General features: G+C 35.1%; 1 protein-coding gene across 1 annotated transcript; it reads right to left on the reverse strand.

The window, feature by feature from the left end:
• Positions 1-1,875: 1,875 nt before the first annotated feature.
• LOC144957320 (uncharacterized) lies at positions 1,876-20,104 on the reverse strand. The gene is made up of 3 exons (XM_078888459.1): positions 19,834-20,104; positions 10,041-10,197; positions 1,876-2,343 (listed from the first exon to the last, which is right to left on the reverse strand). The coding sequence occupies exons 1-3, from the start codon at positions 19,912-19,914 to the stop codon at positions 2,252-2,254; spliced, it is 330 nt and encodes a 109-aa protein (XP_078744585.1). The 5' UTR covers positions 19,915-20,104; the 3' UTR covers positions 1,876-2,251.
• Between the last annotated feature and the right edge of the window lie 650 nt (positions 20,105-20,754).

The following is a 20,754-nucleotide window of genomic DNA, read 5'->3' on the forward strand; positions in this document are numbered from 1 at the left end:
GCTTAGTGATGATCATGTCCAACTGATGCCAGTGTTTTGACCCTGGATGTCTTCATGACACCTTGTGACATGCCGTGTTCTGAAAGTAGGTGTTCGTCACGCATAGTTTGCGATAGCAGCAGAGTTCAAGAAGCCTCTGTCCGTTCTCATTCATCTTTCCTATGCCGTGGTGCCCCAAAACGGTTGGCCATGAATCTCTGTCGGCACCGACTCGCGCGTTGAAGTCGCCAAGAAGGTAGATGTGCTCCACTTCTGGGATCTTGTTGACAATGGCGTCTAATGACTCATGAAATTGGTCTTTTACTTCAACCAAAGTTTACAGTGTTGGGGCATAGACGCAAACAAGGTTCACCGAGCCCTGCATGGATGACAGGCGCAGCTTTAAAATTCTCTCTGTGCCGCTTGTTGGCGGTTCGATCATGCGAACCAGTGTATGGCGTACTGCAAATCCAACTCCGTGCCAATAATAATAATAATAATAATAATAATAATAATAATAATAATAATAATAATAATAATAATAATAATAATAATAATAATAATAGTAACAAAGACCCGAGTGGCGTCAACTTCGTTCTCTCTATAGTTATTCAAAAGTACCGTCAATACGGGTAACCTCTTTGGTGTTATTGGTAACACGTCTGACGAGTAACCAAGAGATCAAGGTTCGATCCTGAGTCAAGGCAGGCTATTTTTTATGAGTTTTTTTTCTTCTATTTTTCCTTCTTACTTTGTCTGGTACCTTTTCAAACACATTTTATCAGATAATAATCTTACACCTGTGCCTGCTCCCTAATTTTGCAACTTGCGGTCTGGTCACTTCAGTGTTAAATAAAACAGAGCCTTATGTTATTTATTTTGTATGTAGTTTATATAATATCAGTGTGTAAGACTTGTCACTTACGATAATGTGTGATATTCACGATGATATTTTTACTTTGCACAATTACTATTGGACGTCCCGATAACTCAGTTGGTAGAGCTCTCGCTTTACACTCAAAGGGACCAAGATCGATCCTGGGTGAAGTCAAGATGTTTCCTGATCCCCCTAACCACCCACTACTGAATGGATAGATGAGTGTGTTATATTTTGTAGAAATCACTTAGCGATAGACTAACATCCTATCTAAAGGATAGCAACTATTGCTATTGTCCGCTTCACGCTATAGAAACTGGGATAAACTCCGGCTCTATGTGCCGAATGGCCCTGAAGGATACTATTTAAAAAGTATATTTTGTATGTATTGTATTCAATATTGTATGTAAGACTTGTTGTCGCTTACGATAATATATGATGAAATCAATGATGATCTCTATACTTTGCACTGTATACGATTCTTACACTCTTTTTGGAATACCGGGCGTGTTCCCAACAGCTGCACGACCTTGCTAATGCGCGTTGGGAACAAAGTTCGAATTCCACGCAAGAGTGTAAGAAATCTTTAATTCTATCGTTCAATCCATTTGGATTACGTTAGTTCTGAGTAAAAGACATTTTTAAAACTATTTTAAATCATATAGACGTCTACTTATTTCCCCCCCCCCCCCACCCCCCCCCAAAAAAATTGTTCAATTCAATTCATAAGTTTATTCAGTGAAATTCAACGTTTGACAATCTGACGTCACAAATTATTTTTGTAAAATTGATATCATTAAGCATTACTATTTAGGGAGAGGGGTGGAATAATTTACGATTATGAACAAAGACATAATTTGACTCATGATTTTAACATTCTGGTTTACATAGTACATATGTACAAGAGAATTCTGGGTGAAATATTAATCAATTTCTCAAAATCAGGAAAGAAAACTGAATTAAGGAGTTTTCGAAAAGCACTTGCCTTTCATTTACATTATTGAATATTGGGTGTAAAAGTCTGAATTTTAAAAGTAGAAATGCTGTATGTATTATTGAATTAAAAATGCCTTTGTAGGAAACTGTTTGATTTAAAATAAAAATATTATGACATGAAAGTTGAGTAATGTACAATGTGAATTCATTGCGTCTCAAATGGAAGAAAAAGAAATGTATGTAACTCGTCAATCACTCAGATGTCAAATTTTAATGTTCTCGTTATTTTAACTTTTTGTACAATTTTCAAAATCTTTTTTAGTAATTTCTGCTTAATACGGATTACACTGGTAAGGTTAAGTTCCCTTAGCACAGTGTGAGGTATTACGGTTGAATAGGCTCGTGTCAATGAAACCAACTTTAAGGCTACTCCAGGCGAACGCGTATGTGGTAGATGGTTCAATTTCTTTTGAAAATAAAGGAAGATTGCTCTGGTCCAATGTCAATTCTATTGTCTTGGATCTCGCTTTGTAACGCCATGTCGTAACACCCTGATGAAAACACAAAACAAGGAATAAATGGGTTAAATAGATTGATTGAAAAAATGATATAGTCATGTAAATTCACACTCATGTGAATCCTTGTAAGTTGGAAAACAAAACAGTTATTATCGATATGCATTTATTTGCAGGTCTGATAACCCAATTCCTTATGGACATTGTTGTGACGAAAATCTCAAAGAGAATGGCGCAAAATAGTGTCCAAAATAACTTGTTAAACTAGGCCCATAAGTGGGTTCGGATGTTAGACCTCTATATATTTAAACGTAAGATATTTTAATCTATACATCAATAAAATGTATAATCCCAATGCCCTCTATACAATGATATGGAATGTTTAAGATGTGAAACAAAAAAAATGGAGAACTAGGGAGCAGGCACCGGTGTAAGATAGAGATCTAAACAAGTATGTAGAAAGGTGTCAGACAAAGCAAGAATGAAAAATACAAGAAAGAAACCATCTCAAAAAAATCAGTCTACCTCGACTGGGGATCGCACCTCGTACCTCATGATTGCTGTCAGACGTGCTATCATAAATGGTAATGTAATGGTCACACCTCTCACCTGTAATCAGATGGGATGGGATGGGTTTTTATTTCCTTGTATATTTCTTTCTTGCATTGTCTGGCTTCATTCATACACACTTATCTTTATACCACACGGTTTCGAATGGACAAAGTGAATCGTTCAATAAAATCTGTTGCGGTATCTTCCAGGACATCTTCGAGAAGCTCGTTTAGATCATATCCGTTTTTATAAGGACGAGGAAAATGTATTTTTATTTCTTCATACTATCTCACGGGTTTTGAATTGGATTAATGTCAGGACTGATTGATGACAACGCCCTTATCTAAAATGATTGTTCTCTTTAAAAGCCTTGCGTATTTCGAGCCATTTGCGATGTTCCGTCGTCATGTATGAAAATTGTTGCGATGAAATTAATTGTCTCTAATGTAGCTGTCAGATGACAACCTGCTATTTATTCTCAAACTCAAACGGATGTCTTTTGGCCAAACTACCAAAGAACTATACACCTGGTTTCTGAGTTGGTTGGTATTTTCTTGCATAAAATATTCACAATTTTCCCTGTACCTCTATTAACCTGTAAATGTCTTTTCGTGATATACCAAACCTATGTGAATATTCTTCAACACCGTGAACATGCCCAAGCAATCAGGCATGGTTCTCAACACTTTATCTTGGTATGATATTTGTCAGCGACAGTATATCTAGTGGTAAAGGGTGCAAAAGACTTATATGGTTAATATTTTATATTTCAAATAATGTGAAGCTAATTTCAATAAGTTTTATTGAATTTCAAAATTGGTGTAAAATTCCTGTAATTTAATTTCCTTCTGTTGCCCGCAGCATGTTTTGCTTAGAATTCTTATCTGCGTACATTTTTTTACAAATTCGAAATTTCTGTGTCTCAAATTCTAAACATTGTATCTATTGACTAAATGTAAAAATAAGAATATAATTACATTCATTGGATTGATTAATTAACCCTTAAGATAATAAATAACAATAAATAATGCTTTGTTTAAGTAAAAAGATATAAAGGAAGAAATGAAATGAATGTGAACTAATTTTGCACTTGGCTATAATAAGTTTGATAAATTAAATATATAAATAAATGATTTAATATCTTGTGTGGCGCGTCTAACAGGCAGCTGTGTTTGAACGAGCTGTGATTATTCGTAATTTTTGTACTGGATTTATTCTGCTTTCTAAATTAGTTTAATAATATTCTTAACAGTCAAGCTTTGTATAAACTGAAATTTAAGAACGGATTCTACAACATTTGCCAATTTATCTATGCTTTATAATTTGTTCTGGGTGCCATTTGTAAGCAATGCATCTATTTTTTAAAACAAGAAGACGTGGTGGATGAGCTGGATAGACAAAAGAAAACGATTAGTGTTCAACTAGGCCGTGGACCACCACATCACAATAAGTCAGTGAGACCACCATCTCCACTCATAGATGTTGTTAAATTTGTGAATGGCTCTAATAAAAGCAATGGTGACGGAGAGAAGGTCGAAACATTGCCGTGTTTGTAGAAACAACCCATGATCATTCACTCACAGAAATGTCTTAACTCACTCAATCCTAGAGATTTTTTCCACTTTTCAAAAATGGGAAAAATGTATTAAAAATAAGCATGTGTATAGATAGTTTTTTTTCAACTACAATTAACATGTAAAAATTAAGAATATTAGCTTTGACACTACGCTTGTAATTTGTCTAATAAAAATGTAATAAATAGGTATAAAAAAGCAACCCGGGTTAATTATGGATAAAGTCGGTGTTAGGGTTAAGTGAGTTAAAGCGGCAGTTTTAAATGCTCGATGAGTGTGTAACAAAACAACTCTGATACAAGACCACATAATTGAAAACGAATTCGACGCTCTATTCTGGAGAGCTGGTTGAATACAAACAATTTACTAGTTGTGCTAAATGAACTTGTCCCACCGGGTTTTCTTACCTTAAGTGTGACAGAGAAAAACAGCGGAGCGGTGACATTTTTGTTATTCATAAGAGTATTTTGAATTTTATTCATGTGAAACATTCATTTTTTAACTCTTTTGAGTCTTTTTATATTAAATTACTTTATGAAAACATCTATTTAAATATAATCACTCTGTACAAACCACCATCATCCAAACATAGTGATTTTTACATGACTTTGAACCACTCATCAGCAGCAAAGCACTGCTTTGGAAATCTGCTTGTTGTTGGGGATTTTAATATTCATATGGACGAGATGAACAACGGGAAAACTAATTCTCTGAATAATATAATCAAATCCCTAAATCTAACTCAAAGTGTGCAGTCCCCGACCCATGACAAATGACATGTTATTGACCTCATCATACATAGGATGTCTGACAATTATATCAAAGAGATATAATATGTAATTCAAAATAATTTTTCATATCACAACACTACTTTTTAACCTCTCTTCATCAAAACCGTCCCATGGACAAAATACAATTACGTACCGAAAATAGAAGTCATTATGTCGCGATGATTTCATCAAAGACCTGAGATACACACTTCTTTATGACCTTGTAGAGGAAAAACAAATGTAGCTGACAAGCTAAATGTATTTGAAACAACAATTCTAGACATTCTTGAAAAGCATGCGCCACTACAAACACGAATGATTTTACTTGGCCAAAATATGCATTGATTTCCGAAGAAACAAGAACGTCAAAAAAGAAAAGAAGATAAGATCAAAGGATATGGAGGAAAACAAAAACAATTAACAATAAAGAGCTGTACATTTCCATCAAAAATTAAACAAATAGTTTGCTGGAAGAGGCCAAACGCGATCACATCAAGAAAACGGTCTCATCCAAGAAATAATGACTCAAAATAGCTTTTTAAAATCGTAAACGTTGTCCGGAAAGACACTGCTTTGAAGAAATGCCGTCCATCAAACACAAATGGATTTGAGTTAGCACAGCGTTTTGAGAAATATTTCAGAGACAAAGTAGGTGAAATACGTTCCGCTTTCGACAAAGAACATTGCAACATCATAGACATAACTAAAACCTTTGAGAAAACTGACAACACTCTACCTCTTTCATCTTTTGAACTAATAAAACTCGTTCAGAATAGCCCAAATAAAATCATGCCAACTCGATTCAATACCAACGTGGGTTATAAAATCGTACATTAATGAACTTGCGATCTCCATAACATCAAGTATCTACTGATATAATGCGAATTCTGACTTCCCCACAAACCTAAATATGGCTCACGTTACGTCCTTGATAAAGAAGCTATCCCTTGACAAAGACAATCTAAAAAATTATCGACCAATATCCAACCTTCATTTTAAATCCAAGTTGATCGAAAAGACTGCAAGATCACATGGTAAGGAGCAATTCATCGATCCCTTTCCACTGAGACAGCACTCCTTAGGATCCACAACAATATGATTGAAAAGCTAGACACAGACAGTAATGTCACCCTCCTCTTGCTTTATCTCAATGCTGCCTTTGATACTGTTGACCACGCCATTTAGTTGGCAAGACTAAACGAAAACTTTGCCATCGAAGGACCTGCTTTGAACTGGTTTGCTGAGTACATCAATAATTGGCAACAAGTTGTTATAGATTAACCGCAGCGCTCTCCATCACTGCTCAAATTTGGCGTTCCTCAGGGATCGGTCCAAGGACTGCTCTTTACAACATCCACCTCTCCACTAAAAGACATTCTCCCGACATCTGTTGTTAACTACCACCCTTACGCCGATGGCACGCAAATTTATGTTCCCGTTTCACATAATTCCAGAGAGGCTGTCTTAGAAACCATTGGACACTGCACACAAGTGGTCATACTATGGATGGATACAAACAAGCCCAAATCAAATAAAGAAAAAATCTCGCTCACTTTTGTTGAAAACATCAATATCCTTGATAACATTATCAACAACATGCCATCCGTCAAAAACTTTGGCATCTACTTTGATGAAAATCGTGACATGACCACGTATATCACCAAAGTCTGTCAGTCAGTAAACTAACACCTGAGAAACATCAATCGAATTAGAGATCTGCTCGACACTGAGACGGCTAAAATAATCACCCATGACCTGGTGACAAGTCGTATTGACAATTGCAATGGCCTCTTATCTGGTTTACCCGCTAAAACAACTAGGGCTATGCAAATGGCTCAAAACAACGCCGCTAGAGTCATATCCAGGACCAGAGGATATGAGAGAATAACCCCAGTTCTGAAATCACAACATTGGCTTCCAATTGCCAAACGAATTAAATTCAAAGCAGCTTGCATCACCTACAATTGCTTACAACGACAAGCACCTGACTAATCAAATCTCTCTTTAACGTCAATATACCATCAAGAAAACTTCGATCCTCCATCTCCATTCAACACGAAACTAGAACGTCTACATCAAGAACAACATTTTCCAACAGATCTTTCTCTCTTATGCAGCTCCAAAAATCTGGAATTCTCAGTCCCCTACAAACAGAAACTCTCCATAGTTTAACTCTTTCAAGCCCAATTTAAAGACTGAACAGTTTAAAATAGCCTTGACTAAATTTAGTTTATAATTCTATAAACTAATTAGTTTATAGTTCTTTAAACTAAGCTTTCAGTGCTGTAGTTTTCATTTAATTTTCCCTTTGTGATTTTATGTTTTATTGTAAAGCGCCTTAGAGCGTGAATTCATGGAAATTGCGCGCTATATATAAGTGATTTGTTATCATTATATTATTAATATTTAAAGTTTGAAAAGTATAGAAATTGATGATTTAAAAGATATGGTTTAATAAATGAATGATTAATTGTTTAAATAGATAACATATTGAGTTAATGGATTAGGTATAATAGATAAGTAAATATGATTTGAGATATGAAGTTTAATATATACAGATTGAATTGATTTAATATAACTCCTCCCATACCAATTAGTGAAAAAAAGCGAAAAACATAGGTGTTTAATAGATACTTGTATTTTACATGTGACATAACATAAATATAAAACATATTCATACGCTGACGTTTTTTACACTTAGCAGTTGGATAAAAAATCACGTGTACTAATTTGCACGTCTGACAACCCAATTTATTATGAGCTCATTGTTGTAATAGAGATCTAAAAAAGACTGAAGTAAAATAGTGTCCATTACAACAATCTTAATTTAGGCCCATAGTTTCATTCAGATGTACACGTCGATAAAAAGACAAAAGACGGGGTTTCCAAAATTCTATATCAGAAATTCCAATTTAAAAAAATGAAAATCCGTAGGCTTGGATAGAAGTGTACATTCATATTCACTATTTTATTCTCCTCGATTTTGTTAAAAAATACCTCAGTCTTAAGGACAATTATCATCATTATTGATATTTTCGGATGACATTGAATCGGTTTCTAAAAAAATTTGTATCAGGTTTGATGGTATAGTACGAGTTTCTTATTCAAACTGATAGATAGATTAACTATTTCACATTATTTTTGTCTATATTCAAAACAAAATGGAAGATACTGAATGGGCCATATCACACTTGTTTATAGAATTTCTAGTCCACATGAAAGATCAAAACGTAAGTTACCCGCGGTTTATCTAGATTTAAACCCAAAACATCGACACGGATAACCGGATTCGGAAATCCAATCTAAAATGAGGACAATCTCAGCAAACCTAAATAATTTTGATAGAATTGGAATACTGAACCACTAACGAAATCCAGTACTCACCAAGAGACATTTCTTATGATAAATAGAAACAATCGGTGAGACATTTTTCATAAGCAAAATACTGTGTACAACCGTCATGTGTTCCCCTGGCTCAGTGATCTGCACACCTGCTCACCATTTCACTGCCGGAGGTAGCAGCTTTTAACGGTGCTCACACTACTATTTTATGACGATCGACCCAATCAGCAAATTCCTTGCTTCACTTGTTCACCTTCGCAAACCTGTTCGGAAGTTCGTCACAGCACAACGTTCAACGAGATGCTCTGTGGTTTTGGGTTCTTTCCCACATCGGGTACATGTTGCACAGGTGGAAAGTCCCCACTGATTAAGTGATTTTGCCGTTAGTCAGGTTCTCGACTAAAGCCGATTCGCTACCACCCAGTGTCTCCTCTTACTGGTGGCGAAGCCTGGTAAATTCTGACCTGCTTTCGAGGAGTGTGTATGTCTCCACAGCCCCCTCGACAGATTGAATTCGTCTAAATTGATATACATCTCTGTCCGTAGTCAGGGAATCTGCGTACGAGAGTTGTCGGGAGATATTTCGGCTCGAAACTGGGGCACAGGCAACTCCTTGTCGTGACTTTTTGGTTTAATTGTTTATACATGTTTTGTCTCAATTGAGAAGAAAATTTGTTCAAACAAATTTTGAGGCTATGTGGTCTTGTCTTATGACATTCGCTTTCGGATCAGAAGATCCTGTACTCAAGCCGTTCTCGGCGAATAGCGAGTCCTCGGAAAATAATCTTTACTTACGTTCTTACACTGTACTCGAGTGTAAAATGAATAATGTTGTTATGTTACCTAACAGGCGTCATGTTTTGTTCTACACGTTACATGATCCTGTTTGTCAGGGACTTTGAACACGTTTAGTGGATATAGCTCTATATAAAAGCTCATGTTTTTTTTTTTTTTTTTTAAATTTAGTGCGGTCTTTTTTAGGTAATAATTTTTATAATGTTTGGATTCTATTACTTTGCAGATTCTTTTATTCTTTATCTTTATTTTGTCTGCAAAGCGGCTATGAATGTAAACACTGATCCTTAACCTTGTTTGCTTGTTGTTGTTTGTGTGTTTGTGCGTATGTGTGTGTGTGTTTTTTTTTTTTTTGGAGGGTAGATTTATTCAATTTGTTGGTGTGTGTTTGTGTGTGTGTGCGTGTGTGTGTGGGTGTGTGTGTGAATGTTTAGTTTTTAGTTTGTTTCGTTTCGTGGATGTTTTTAAATGTACAATTTGCCTACCTGTTTGTTGTATTTGCTTGGATTACCTATTTTTGTAGCATTTGTAGGGATGCATGGAAAATAGTATGTCATCCCCTCGATTGGCTTCCATCGGCAGGTACCGTCATTCTTAAACTCGTATAACCTCATCTTATTCTTATCAAGAAGGAAGTCATATTTGGCATCGGCATATATGAAGTTACTCTTAAAATCAACTGTTACATTGCATTTTATACCCGTCGTGCTCGTTCCAGACACCGTGAACTGATCGGGCATACATTTCTTCTGGGTGAGTTGGGCAACGGGCATACATGCCATGATAGTTGCAACGACGACGACGACAACAAATTGCTGCATTTTTTCCTCCTTTACTCTTGAGACTTGGAGATGGAGCTGTAAGAATTGTAAACAAAATGGAAATGAATTGAGACGTAGCTGTCAGAATTGTAAACAAATTGAAAATGAATTGAGACCTAGACATGCAGCTGTAAGAATTGTAAACCAAATGGAAATGAATTGAAACTTGGATATGGAGCTGTAAGAATTGTATAAAAATGGAAATAAAGCGGGACCTGGAGATGGAGCTGTAAGAATTGTAAACAAAAGGGAAATGAATAGAGATTTGGAGATGGAGCTGTAAGAATTGTAAACAAAATGGCAATGAACTGAAACTTGGAGATGGAGCTGTAAAACTTGTGTAAACATAATGGAAATGAATAGTAAATGGGACCTGCTCATTAATTTGATTTTTTGGCTACATGAACAAGGTGGAAACGGAAATCAATAGTTAAAGAGATGAAGATGACGATGATTATAATGTGATTATTATTATTGTTATTATTATTATTATTATTATTATTATTATTATTATTATTATTATTATTATTATTATTATTATTATTATTATTATTATTATATTGTCACAGTAAAGGTTGTTCACAATTATCTTATTAAATTTTATTTTATTAAGAACTGAATTCATCTCACTCCAGTTATATTTCGGTAGGCTTAGATAAACTTTACCTTCTAATATTAGATCGTCTTTCCTTTTATAGCCTTCCCTCGAATTAATTTCTAATTAGTGAATACTTTTCGTTCTACATTCTGTCACGTAGCCACTTATTATAAAAGCTGATAGGTCTTACATTCGACACTCACTTTCTCTCCACAATCTATACCGGACGGCCAGTCGCTCTATTCCTAGATATATACTGGAAGATTTTTATCTTTTGGGACTTTGTAGATATTATATCTACACCATTAAGACGCCGGAGCTTTTAACTTTGATTGTATAATCTTCAAGGATCAAACCCAAGCCCGCTGTCAAAGGACTACACAATAACTTCTTATCAATTGCCTGGAAGTGAAATTTTACGAGTCCAATCCTGTTATCAGAGGAATAGATCATCCAAGCCCATCAACTGCCTGGAAACGTAAACTTACGAATCTGACATATTATCATAAGTTACGTAAAATATTCATATCTCTATTTGTAACTGCCACGATCACTGTTTATCTCTTTTAATTAAATTTCATCATTATTTTTATTTCATTGTAAACAAATCGTTAATTGTTTTTCATTTACAGTAACTAGTAAATTCTGGGGCCTCATTCTACATATATCTTTATGCATAGTCGAGTAGCTCTTTACTCACTTGAGACCATGACATTTTGGAGGGGACACATATAAAGAATTGAATTTATTTAGTTACTTATATCTATTTCATCTAACTTTAAAGTTTAAATTGTAAAACTCTTAATTGCCCCACTTGATCATATTTTAATTGAACTCCCTATTTACAGGATTAATTTTTTTTTCTTTTTCATTTCTTCATTTAAATGGAATCGCAATTTATCCATTCATTCTTTCATTCAAATTGAATAGCATTTTATTGATTCATTCCTTCATTCATTTATTCATTTATAAATTATTCATTCATTCATTGTTCATTCATTTATTTATTCATTCATTCATTCATCCATTCATTCGTTTATTCACTCATTTATCCAATCATTCATACATTTATTCCTCCCTTCATTCTTTCATTCATACATTATCCATTCATTCATTCATCTATTCACTCAGTTTTTCATTCATTCATTCATTCCTTGTCCACTTTGTTATTATATCACTCATTTCATTTTGTTGTTTGCCTCATTCATGAATTGTTTTCAATATGTTTACATTCCATAACGATTCATTCACCTATCATCCAATCACTCATTGTTGTGAACACATTTTGTAACTATTGTAAATCTTACGATATTTTATTGTTTTGTATTTCAGACATCACTGTTAAACACTCTTCAATACCTAATTACAATTGTTGAACAACCATTGAACAAGAGAGAGGTCCCAGCCACGAACTGAGTTGGTAAATATATCCTTCATTATTCTCTTTTACATGAGTTGGGCATCACATAGTAACTATAGACATCGTGATTTGTTTTGCATAGTGATTTGTTTTAAATGCATTTTTGGCATATTACTGTTACCGAAAACCAGTTATATATTATGTTCTGAAAAGTGAGTCTTTAAAAACTAAATAATAATAAAAGGAGTCTACTAGCCGTCGTGTTATATTTAGTGATAGATAACTTGGGATTATTTTGGCATCCTATTATTGTTATCACACTCTAGTATATTATTAATTCAGAAAAGTGAGTGGAGCAGGCACTTATGTTGGTAACAACAAGATATGAAGTGAATAGAAAAGTGCCAGAAGACAGTAGAGAATAAAAATTATTCGCGGCGGTGGTGGGGTTTGAACCTGCGACCTTATTGGTACGACAACTCCGCCTGGCAGGTGAGAGCGTGGCTCTACCGTGTGAGCTATCCACGAACACAAAATATTCGTTTCAAACTCAAAGTCATTACTAGATCCCTCTCTCACCCACTTCTTGAGACCGCCGATTCGTTCGTACACCACCATCGCGAATAATTTTGACCAGCAGTTAAGCTTAATAGCCAATATTCTCAACACAAACATATAACATAGAAACGATTGAGACATTGAGTATGCTCCGGTGTATGGGGTGAATTTTTAATTCAGAAAAGTGAGTGGAGCAGGCACTTATGTTGGTAACAACAAGATATGAAGTGAATAGAAAAGTGCCAGAAGACAGTAGAGAATAAAAATTTTTCGCGGCGGTGGTGGGGTTTGAACCTGCGACCTTATTGGTACGACAACTCCGCCTGGCAGGTGAGAGCGTGGCTCTACCGTGTGAGCTATCCACGAACACAAAAATATTCGTTTCAAACTCAAAGTCATTACTAGATCCCTCTCTCACCCACTTCTTGAGACCGCCGATTCGTTCGTACACCACCATCGCGAATAATTTTGACCAGCAGTTAAGCTTAATAGCCAATATTCTCAACACAAACATATAACATAGAAACGATTGAGACATTGAGTATGCTCCGGTGTATGGGGTGAATTTTTAATTCAGAAAAGTGAGTGGAGCAGGCACTTATGTTGGTAACAACAAGATATGAAGTGAATAGAAAAGTGCCAGAAGACAGTAGAGAATAAAAATTTTTATTCTCTACTGTCTTCTGGCACTTTTCTATTCACTTCATATCTTGTTGTTACCAACATAAGTGCCTGCTCCACTCACTTTTCTGAATTAAAAATTCACCCCATACACCGGAGCATACTCAATGTCTCAATCGTTTCTATGTTATATGTTTGTGTTGAGAATATTGGCTATTAAGCTTAACTGCTGGTCAAAATTATTCGCGATGGTGGTGTACGAACGAATCGGCGGTCTCAAGAAGTGGGTGAGAGAGGGATCTAGTAATGACTTTGAGTTTGAAACGAATATTTTTGTGTTCGTGGATAGCTCACACGGTAGAGCCACGCTCTCACCTGCCAGGCGGAGTTGTCGTACCAATAAGGTCGCAGGTTCAAACCCCACCACCGCCGCGAAAAATTTTTATTCTCTACTGTCTTCTGGCACTTTTCTATTCACTTCATATCTTCTAGTATATTAGCGTCATTGCGAATAATTGTACACAAACTAACGACGAGTCACACACATTGGTGATACATTTTTCGTAGTAACATAGTTTAGAGTACACGCGATTGACACATTGTTATTGACAAGTCATAATAACTCCGCATTGTATTGACACATTGCTTTATAAGATATAACGATAAAAGGCATCAAATTCAACATACATAATAAGTTGAAATAAGAGAGAGAGATTTCTAAAAATAGAACAGTTCATTCCAGTAAGTGTAAATAAATAAAACAGTCACTAACAGTATCCTGTCAATATAATATATATAAAACATCGTAACTAATTTATTGCAACATGGAAGCATATAAAAGATACTTAAGTCTCGCAAAGGACTTAGAAATACCCCAGGAAAGAATATTTTCATGGTGCGAAGAGAAAGTAAAAGAAGAAAAAGAACACGAAGAAAGAATTCGTAGAGAAGAAAATGAAGAAAGAATTCGTAGAGAAGAAAAAGAACATGAAGAAAGAATACGTAGAGAAGAAAAAGAACATGAAGAAAGAATACGTAGAGAAGAACGAGAAGAAAGAGTCCAAGAACGGGAACTAAAAAGACAAATAGCTTTAGCAGAAGAAGAAACCAAAAGGACCCAAATGATGCTGGAAATTGAAAAAACAAAAACCGGTCATGAAAGAAAACATAATAATAGTGATGAATTTTTCGTGAAACTTCCACGCATGCCAACATACGATGAACGCTCAGACTGTTTAGAATCCTTCTTACACCGATTCGAAGTTCAGGCTAAAGGTTATCGTTGGCCAGAAAGCAAATGGGCCACAGCCTTGATTAACTGCTTATCTGGAGAACCGCTAAAAGTTTTCTATACCTTAACAACTGAAGATGCAGATGATTATGGTAAAATTAAAGATGCTCTACTAAAAAGATTTAGATTAACAGAAGATGGTTACCAGGAAAGGTTTCACACTGCAAAACCGGAAAGTGGAGAAGACTTTAATACATTCGTGAACCGAATTACTCAATTTCTAAATCGGTGGCTTGAGTTGGCAAACGTAAAACAAGACGACTTTGCAGGCCTTTACTATCTCACGCTGAAGAATCGAATCTATCAAGCTTGCAACCCAGATTTAGTCGCATTCTTTAAAGAGAGAAAGCCAGAAAACTTGGACAAATTAAAAATCTACGCAGAAAACTTTAACAGCGCACATCCATTGACACCCCTTAGCAGAACATTGAAGGAACCATACTACGCTGCTGCTGCTCAGAGTCCAGGTACACCTAAAGTTCAGTACTCAAATAGAACGAGCCGATCAATCACTCGGAACACGCAAGTGAAACAGGATGACCATAGTAACAAACCATGGAACAAACAGTTCAATAGAGACCATAGCCGACCCTATCAAAACAAAACAAGAAATAGCACTGACAATAATACTGAGTATAAGAAAACCAACAAACCTATAATTAAATGTCAATATTGTGGAATGAAAGGCCACACAGCAGACAAATGTTACAAAATCGTGGGATATCCAAAAGAAACTGCAAATGCATCACTCCAAACAAGTGTAAACAATCAGACACGAGTAATGTCAGGAGAAAATATAAATGTGTATTGCGTGAAAGGTATGTCACTTTTAACACAAACTCACAAATCAGGATCGCTATTTTTTTGTGAAGGCAAAGCTAATGGAACTGATTGCAAAATATTGAGAGACACAGGATGCAGTACAGTAGGAATAAAAGCATCTTTGATCAATGACGAAGACAAAACTGGAAAAACGGTACAATGCATCACATTCAGTGGCACAGTCGAAACCTTTGAAACAGCTAACGTGTACATAGAAACCCCATACTATACAGGAATAGTGGAATGCTGTATACTTCCCAACCCCGTCGCTGATGTTATTGTTGGCAATATAAAAGGTCTTAAAGACAACCCAACAGATGTAAAAGAATGGTCATTAACCCAAGAAACAGCTTGTCTAGCAGAAACAAGAAAGATGACTAAGACAACAGAGAAGCCAATGACTATTTCTCTGAACCACAACAATTTGACAGGAACACGTTCATTGAAGAACAGAAAAAGGACCCGACTTTAACATCATTTTTCAATATCGCAAACAAAGGGACGAAATCAAAGTTGAATACATCATTGAAAAAGATATTCTGTTCAGGTTACATAGGAAAAGAAACAAAATAGCTAAACAACTGGTCACGCCGAGTATTTACAGAAACAAAATCCTTGGAATAGCGCACGATTCAATAACTTCTGGACATCTTGGGAGCTCTTCCACATTGAAGAGAATATCCGAGAATTTCACATGGCCTGGAATTACTAAAGACGTCCGAGAATATGTGAAATCTTGTGACACATGCCAAAGAAGAGTCGCAAAAGGCAGAATACCGAGATTGCCATTAGAGACAACCCCAGTTATTGAAAAAGTTTTTCAAAAAGTTGCAATTGACATTATAGGCCCTTTAACAAAATCAGATAGAAACCATACACACATACTAACACTAGTCGATTACGCAACCAGGTGGCCAGAAGCAATAGCATTGAAATCAACTACATCGGATCACATAGCTGAAGCATTGATGACAATTTTTACTAGAATAGGCATACCAAATGAGATACTGTCGGACAATGGACCCCAATTTACATCACATATGATGCATGAAACCATGAAACTCATGGGAATCCAACACTCATTCACAACTCCCTACCACCCCCAAGCAAATGGTCTTTGTGAAAGATTTAATGGCACTCTAAAGAATATGTTAAGAAAAGTGTCAGCAGAAAAAGCAGATGATTGGGACAGATACTTACCAGCAATCCTATTTGCATATAGAGAAATACCCCAAGAATCTACAGGCTACTCCCCATTTGAGTTGATGTTTGGACGATCACCTCGCGGCCCGATCAATATAGTAGCCGACATTTGTAAAGGGAATGAGGAGGACAATAACGAAATTATGTTTGCTTACGAATATGTAAGAAACCTGAAAGACAAAATAGAGGATACATGTAAGCTAGCACAGGAATCCGTCACTAAAAAAGCAGAGAAATACAAGGAATACTCCGATCGAAAAAGCAAGTCAAGAAAATTTGAGATTGGTGACAAAGTACTAATACTCTTACCCGATGACTCGAGTAAACTTTTAGCTACATGGAAAGGACCATTCAAAATAACAGCAGTAAAATCTAATGTTAATTACGAGATTAAAATTAACAACACAACAAAGACATTCCATGCAAATATGCTAAAAAAATATTTTGATAGAGACACAGTGTCGCAACCTATGTTTACTAATATCGAAGCTTCAAATGCAGGATCAATCATACCGTTGGTCATGGGACACAGACACCCGAGACAGAAAAACAAACAAAAATCGCACAATTGCAACCACCTAAGACAAAAAAAAAAGAAGTACGCAAAGTACTTGGGCTCCTAAATTTTTACAGGAAATACATTTACAACTTCGCGCACATCGCGACACCGCTAACAAATCTGACAAAGAATGGGTCACCGAACAAAATTGTTTGGACAGAAGCGTGTCAGAATAGCTTTAACCAATTAAAGGCATTACTCTGTTCAGAACCAATTCTTAAATTACCCGACATATCAAAAGAATTTGTTGTAAGAACTGACGCGTCTGATAAGGGCATCGCAGGTGTACTATTACAGGAACATGAGGGAACTCTAATGCCTTGCTTATATGCAAGCAGAAAATTATTGGACAGAGAATCACGATACTCTGTAATAGAGCGTGAGGGACTGGCCATCGTCTTTGCTTTAAAGACATTCAGCAGATATCTACTGCTAAAAGAGTTTGTGGTCGAAACGGACCATAAACCACTCACGTACATAAGAAATAACAAAATGAATAATAGTAGAGTACTAAGGTGGAGTCTATTTTTGCAAAATTACACTTTCAGTATCTCTCACATACCAGGCTGTGAAAATATTCACGCCGACCTACTTTCTCGATTAGTGTAAACACGTGAGAAGGGTATAACTTAACCTCCCATGCATACTGTTAGTTACCTCGCAAATTATGCCAAATCAGAACGCACAATTTCGATAATTTATTTGTAAACATGATGACCCAACTTAATGTAACATTGAGTATTGTTTGGATATATATACCATACCCATTCATGATTTGGGAAATCTTCTCTTTATCTATTATTGTTATGAATTTTCACTCATTTATGATTAATAATTGAAATGTCAATATTCCATTTACATTTTCATTCATTTCATTCAGTAAATTACCTTCATATCATCGACTTAAACCATGCTTCATTGCCATCACTATTGTTTATCACAATGATTTGTAATCACATTGCCATCATGTTGTTCATCACAATGATTTGTAATCACAATCTTTCATTGTTATTGTCACCCATTCATATACCTACGTTAATATAAACATTTCCATGTCTAGTTAATAAATAATTTAATTGTAGCACAAATCATAACAATGGATTAATGCTAGAGTATCATGATAGTAAATTTACTTCCGTTTGTAAAATCTATCTTTCCCATAATGGTTAAAGAGTATATTTTAAACGTGGGTGGGGGGTGTCACAGTAAAGGTTGTTCACAATTATCTTATTAAATTTTATTTTATTAAGAACTGAATTCATCTCACTCCAGTTATATTTCGGTAGGCTTAGATAAACTTTACCTTCTAATATTAGATCGTCTTTCCTTTTATAGCCTTCCCTCAATTAATTTCTAATTAGTGAATACTTTTCGTTCTACATTCTGTCACGTAGCCACTTATTATAAAAGCTGATAGGTCTAACATTCGACACTCACTTTCTCTCCACAATCTATGCCGGACGGCCAGTCGTTCTATTCCTAGAGAAATACTGGAAGATTTTTATCTTTTGGGACTTTGTAGATATTATATCTACACCATTAAGACGCCGGAGCTTTTAACTTTGATTGTATAATCTTCAAGGATCAAACCCAAGCCCGCTGTCAAAGGACTACACAATAACTTCTTATCAATTGCCTGGAAGTGAAATTTTACGAGTCCAATCCTGTTATCAGAGGAATAGATCATCCAAGCCCATCAACTGCCTGGAAACGTAAACTTACGAATCTGACATATTATCATAAGTTACGTAAAATATTCATATCTCTATTTGTAACTGCCACGATCACTGTTTATCTCTTTTAATTAAATTTCATCATTATTTTTATTTCATTGTAAACAAATCGTTAATTGTTTTTCATTTACAGTAACTAGTAAATTCTGGGGCCTCATTCTACATATATCTTTATGCATAGTCGAGTAGCTCTTTACTCACTTGAGACCATGACAATTATTATTATTATTATTATTATTATTATTATTATTTATTATTATTATTATTATTATTATTATTATTATTATTTATTATTATTATTATATTATTATTATTATTATTATTATTATTATTATTATTATATTATTATATATAATATAATAAATAATAAATAATAATAATAATAATAATAATAATAATAATAATAATAATAATAATAATAATAATAATAATAATACGGGCATTTTGCATGGTGGTCTTTTGCAAAATAAATTCATAAATTTTGCACGTAAAAAAAGTTCAACAATTGGGAAATAAATGCGGTTGATGATTTTCATAAAAACTGACGTTAAGTTAACAAAAGAGAAAAGTGCCGTGGGCCTGAATAAGAAGGAAAGAGAGAGAGAGAGAGAGAGAGAGAGAGAGAGAGAGAGAGAGAGAGAGAGAGAGAGAGAGAGAGAGATTAATTAAAAAATGATCATTTCTAAAAGCTAATAAGATTTTATAAAATTTCCTCCCAACAAAGCTGTTGACGGGATTCGTGCCTACCATCAATCTCGAATTTAAAGGACATTCTATGGATAATTCATGGTTTAGCCAGTGCAGTGTGAGATTTAAAAATCAGACATTACAACAATGGACGGAGGAAACTCGTCATACATTGGAAGGAAAAGAATAACATTCAAATAAATATTGAAAAAAAAATAAAGAAAAACATTGTTATCTTACCTTCTTCAACGAAATGACGATGTCCGAACTGGAGAGAGATGTGTCCATGTACGAAGCGACAGAATAGAATGAACAATACATCGGATGTGCTAATTTATAGATAGAATGCGCTTGGCCAAGGAGTTCACAACATTGCCATCCGGAAGTATAACGGACCAACACACAAACTCTGTGTAACCATGAACTTTTATAGTCTGGTTAATACAGTTTAGTGAGAACAACTCAGAAACGCGGATGGCAAAAACAATAACAAAGGCCTGAGTGACGTCATCTGCATACTATCTATAAAAGCGTGAGCACATCTCTATATTTGATTTTCGCAAATCCAAACAAATATTTGAAATTGGAAAAACAAAGTTACGTCACAAACTTGCGTCATTAAGTGCAAACAGTACAACTCTGTACAACCGCAGTTCGATTCTGCTTATATTAGCATCATGATTTATTACTTCATTTTCAAATAGAGTAACAATGGCGATGCGACTTGAGCTTTTCATGATGAAGCAAAATTTGTATCTCTGCTTATTTGGTACTTGGTGAAAAGTACTTGGGTTTTTTGCTCTAATAAAATCGTCAAAACAGATAATTATAAATAGAAAGAAATTGTGTCTCGCCATTAAAGAGTTAAGACATCGTAAACAGTACAGCCATATATCATTAATTTAATAAAATAGACGTAGACAAAACCTGTTACATTAAATATTTTACAATAATTATAAACGTAAAATAATGATGACTAGAAACAGCACATTAAGTCCCTGGTCGTTTTCGTGTGGCGTGTATCTCCATCGTGTCATTCTAAGCAATATTTTATCGGTTTTTTATGTTACCAATAGGTTTCAAAAGGCATATATCACTTGCGCCCAGCAACAGCTTGATTCTAAACAAAGAAAATCAGTACTTTTTATTCTTCATGCTGGC

Source organism: Berghia stephanieae, chromosome 11 (assembly GCF_034508935.2).
Source record: "Berghia stephanieae isolate SIO BIC M18660-M18661 chromosome 11, UCSD_Bste_1.3, whole genome shotgun sequence".
Classification (NCBI taxonomy): Eukaryota; Metazoa; Mollusca; class Gastropoda; order Nudibranchia; family Aeolidiidae; genus Berghia; species Berghia stephanieae.

What these genes read in the sequence shown, in the direction of transcription:
- LOC144957320 (XM_078888459.1), bottom strand. Translation starts at nt 19,914, where the DNA reads ATGTATTGTTCATTCTATTCTGTCGCTTCGTACATGGACACATCTCTC. An exon ending in TCGTCATTTCGTTGAAGAAG is followed by an intron (nt 10,198 to 19,833) that starts GTAAGATAACAA and finishes CAATTCTTACAG; the next exon opens with CTCCATCTCCAAGTCTCAAG. An exon ending in GTCTGGAACGAGCACGACGG is followed by an intron (nt 2,344 to 10,040) that starts GTATAAAATGCA and finishes TGTTTTCATCAG; the next exon opens with GGTGTTACGACATGGCGTTA.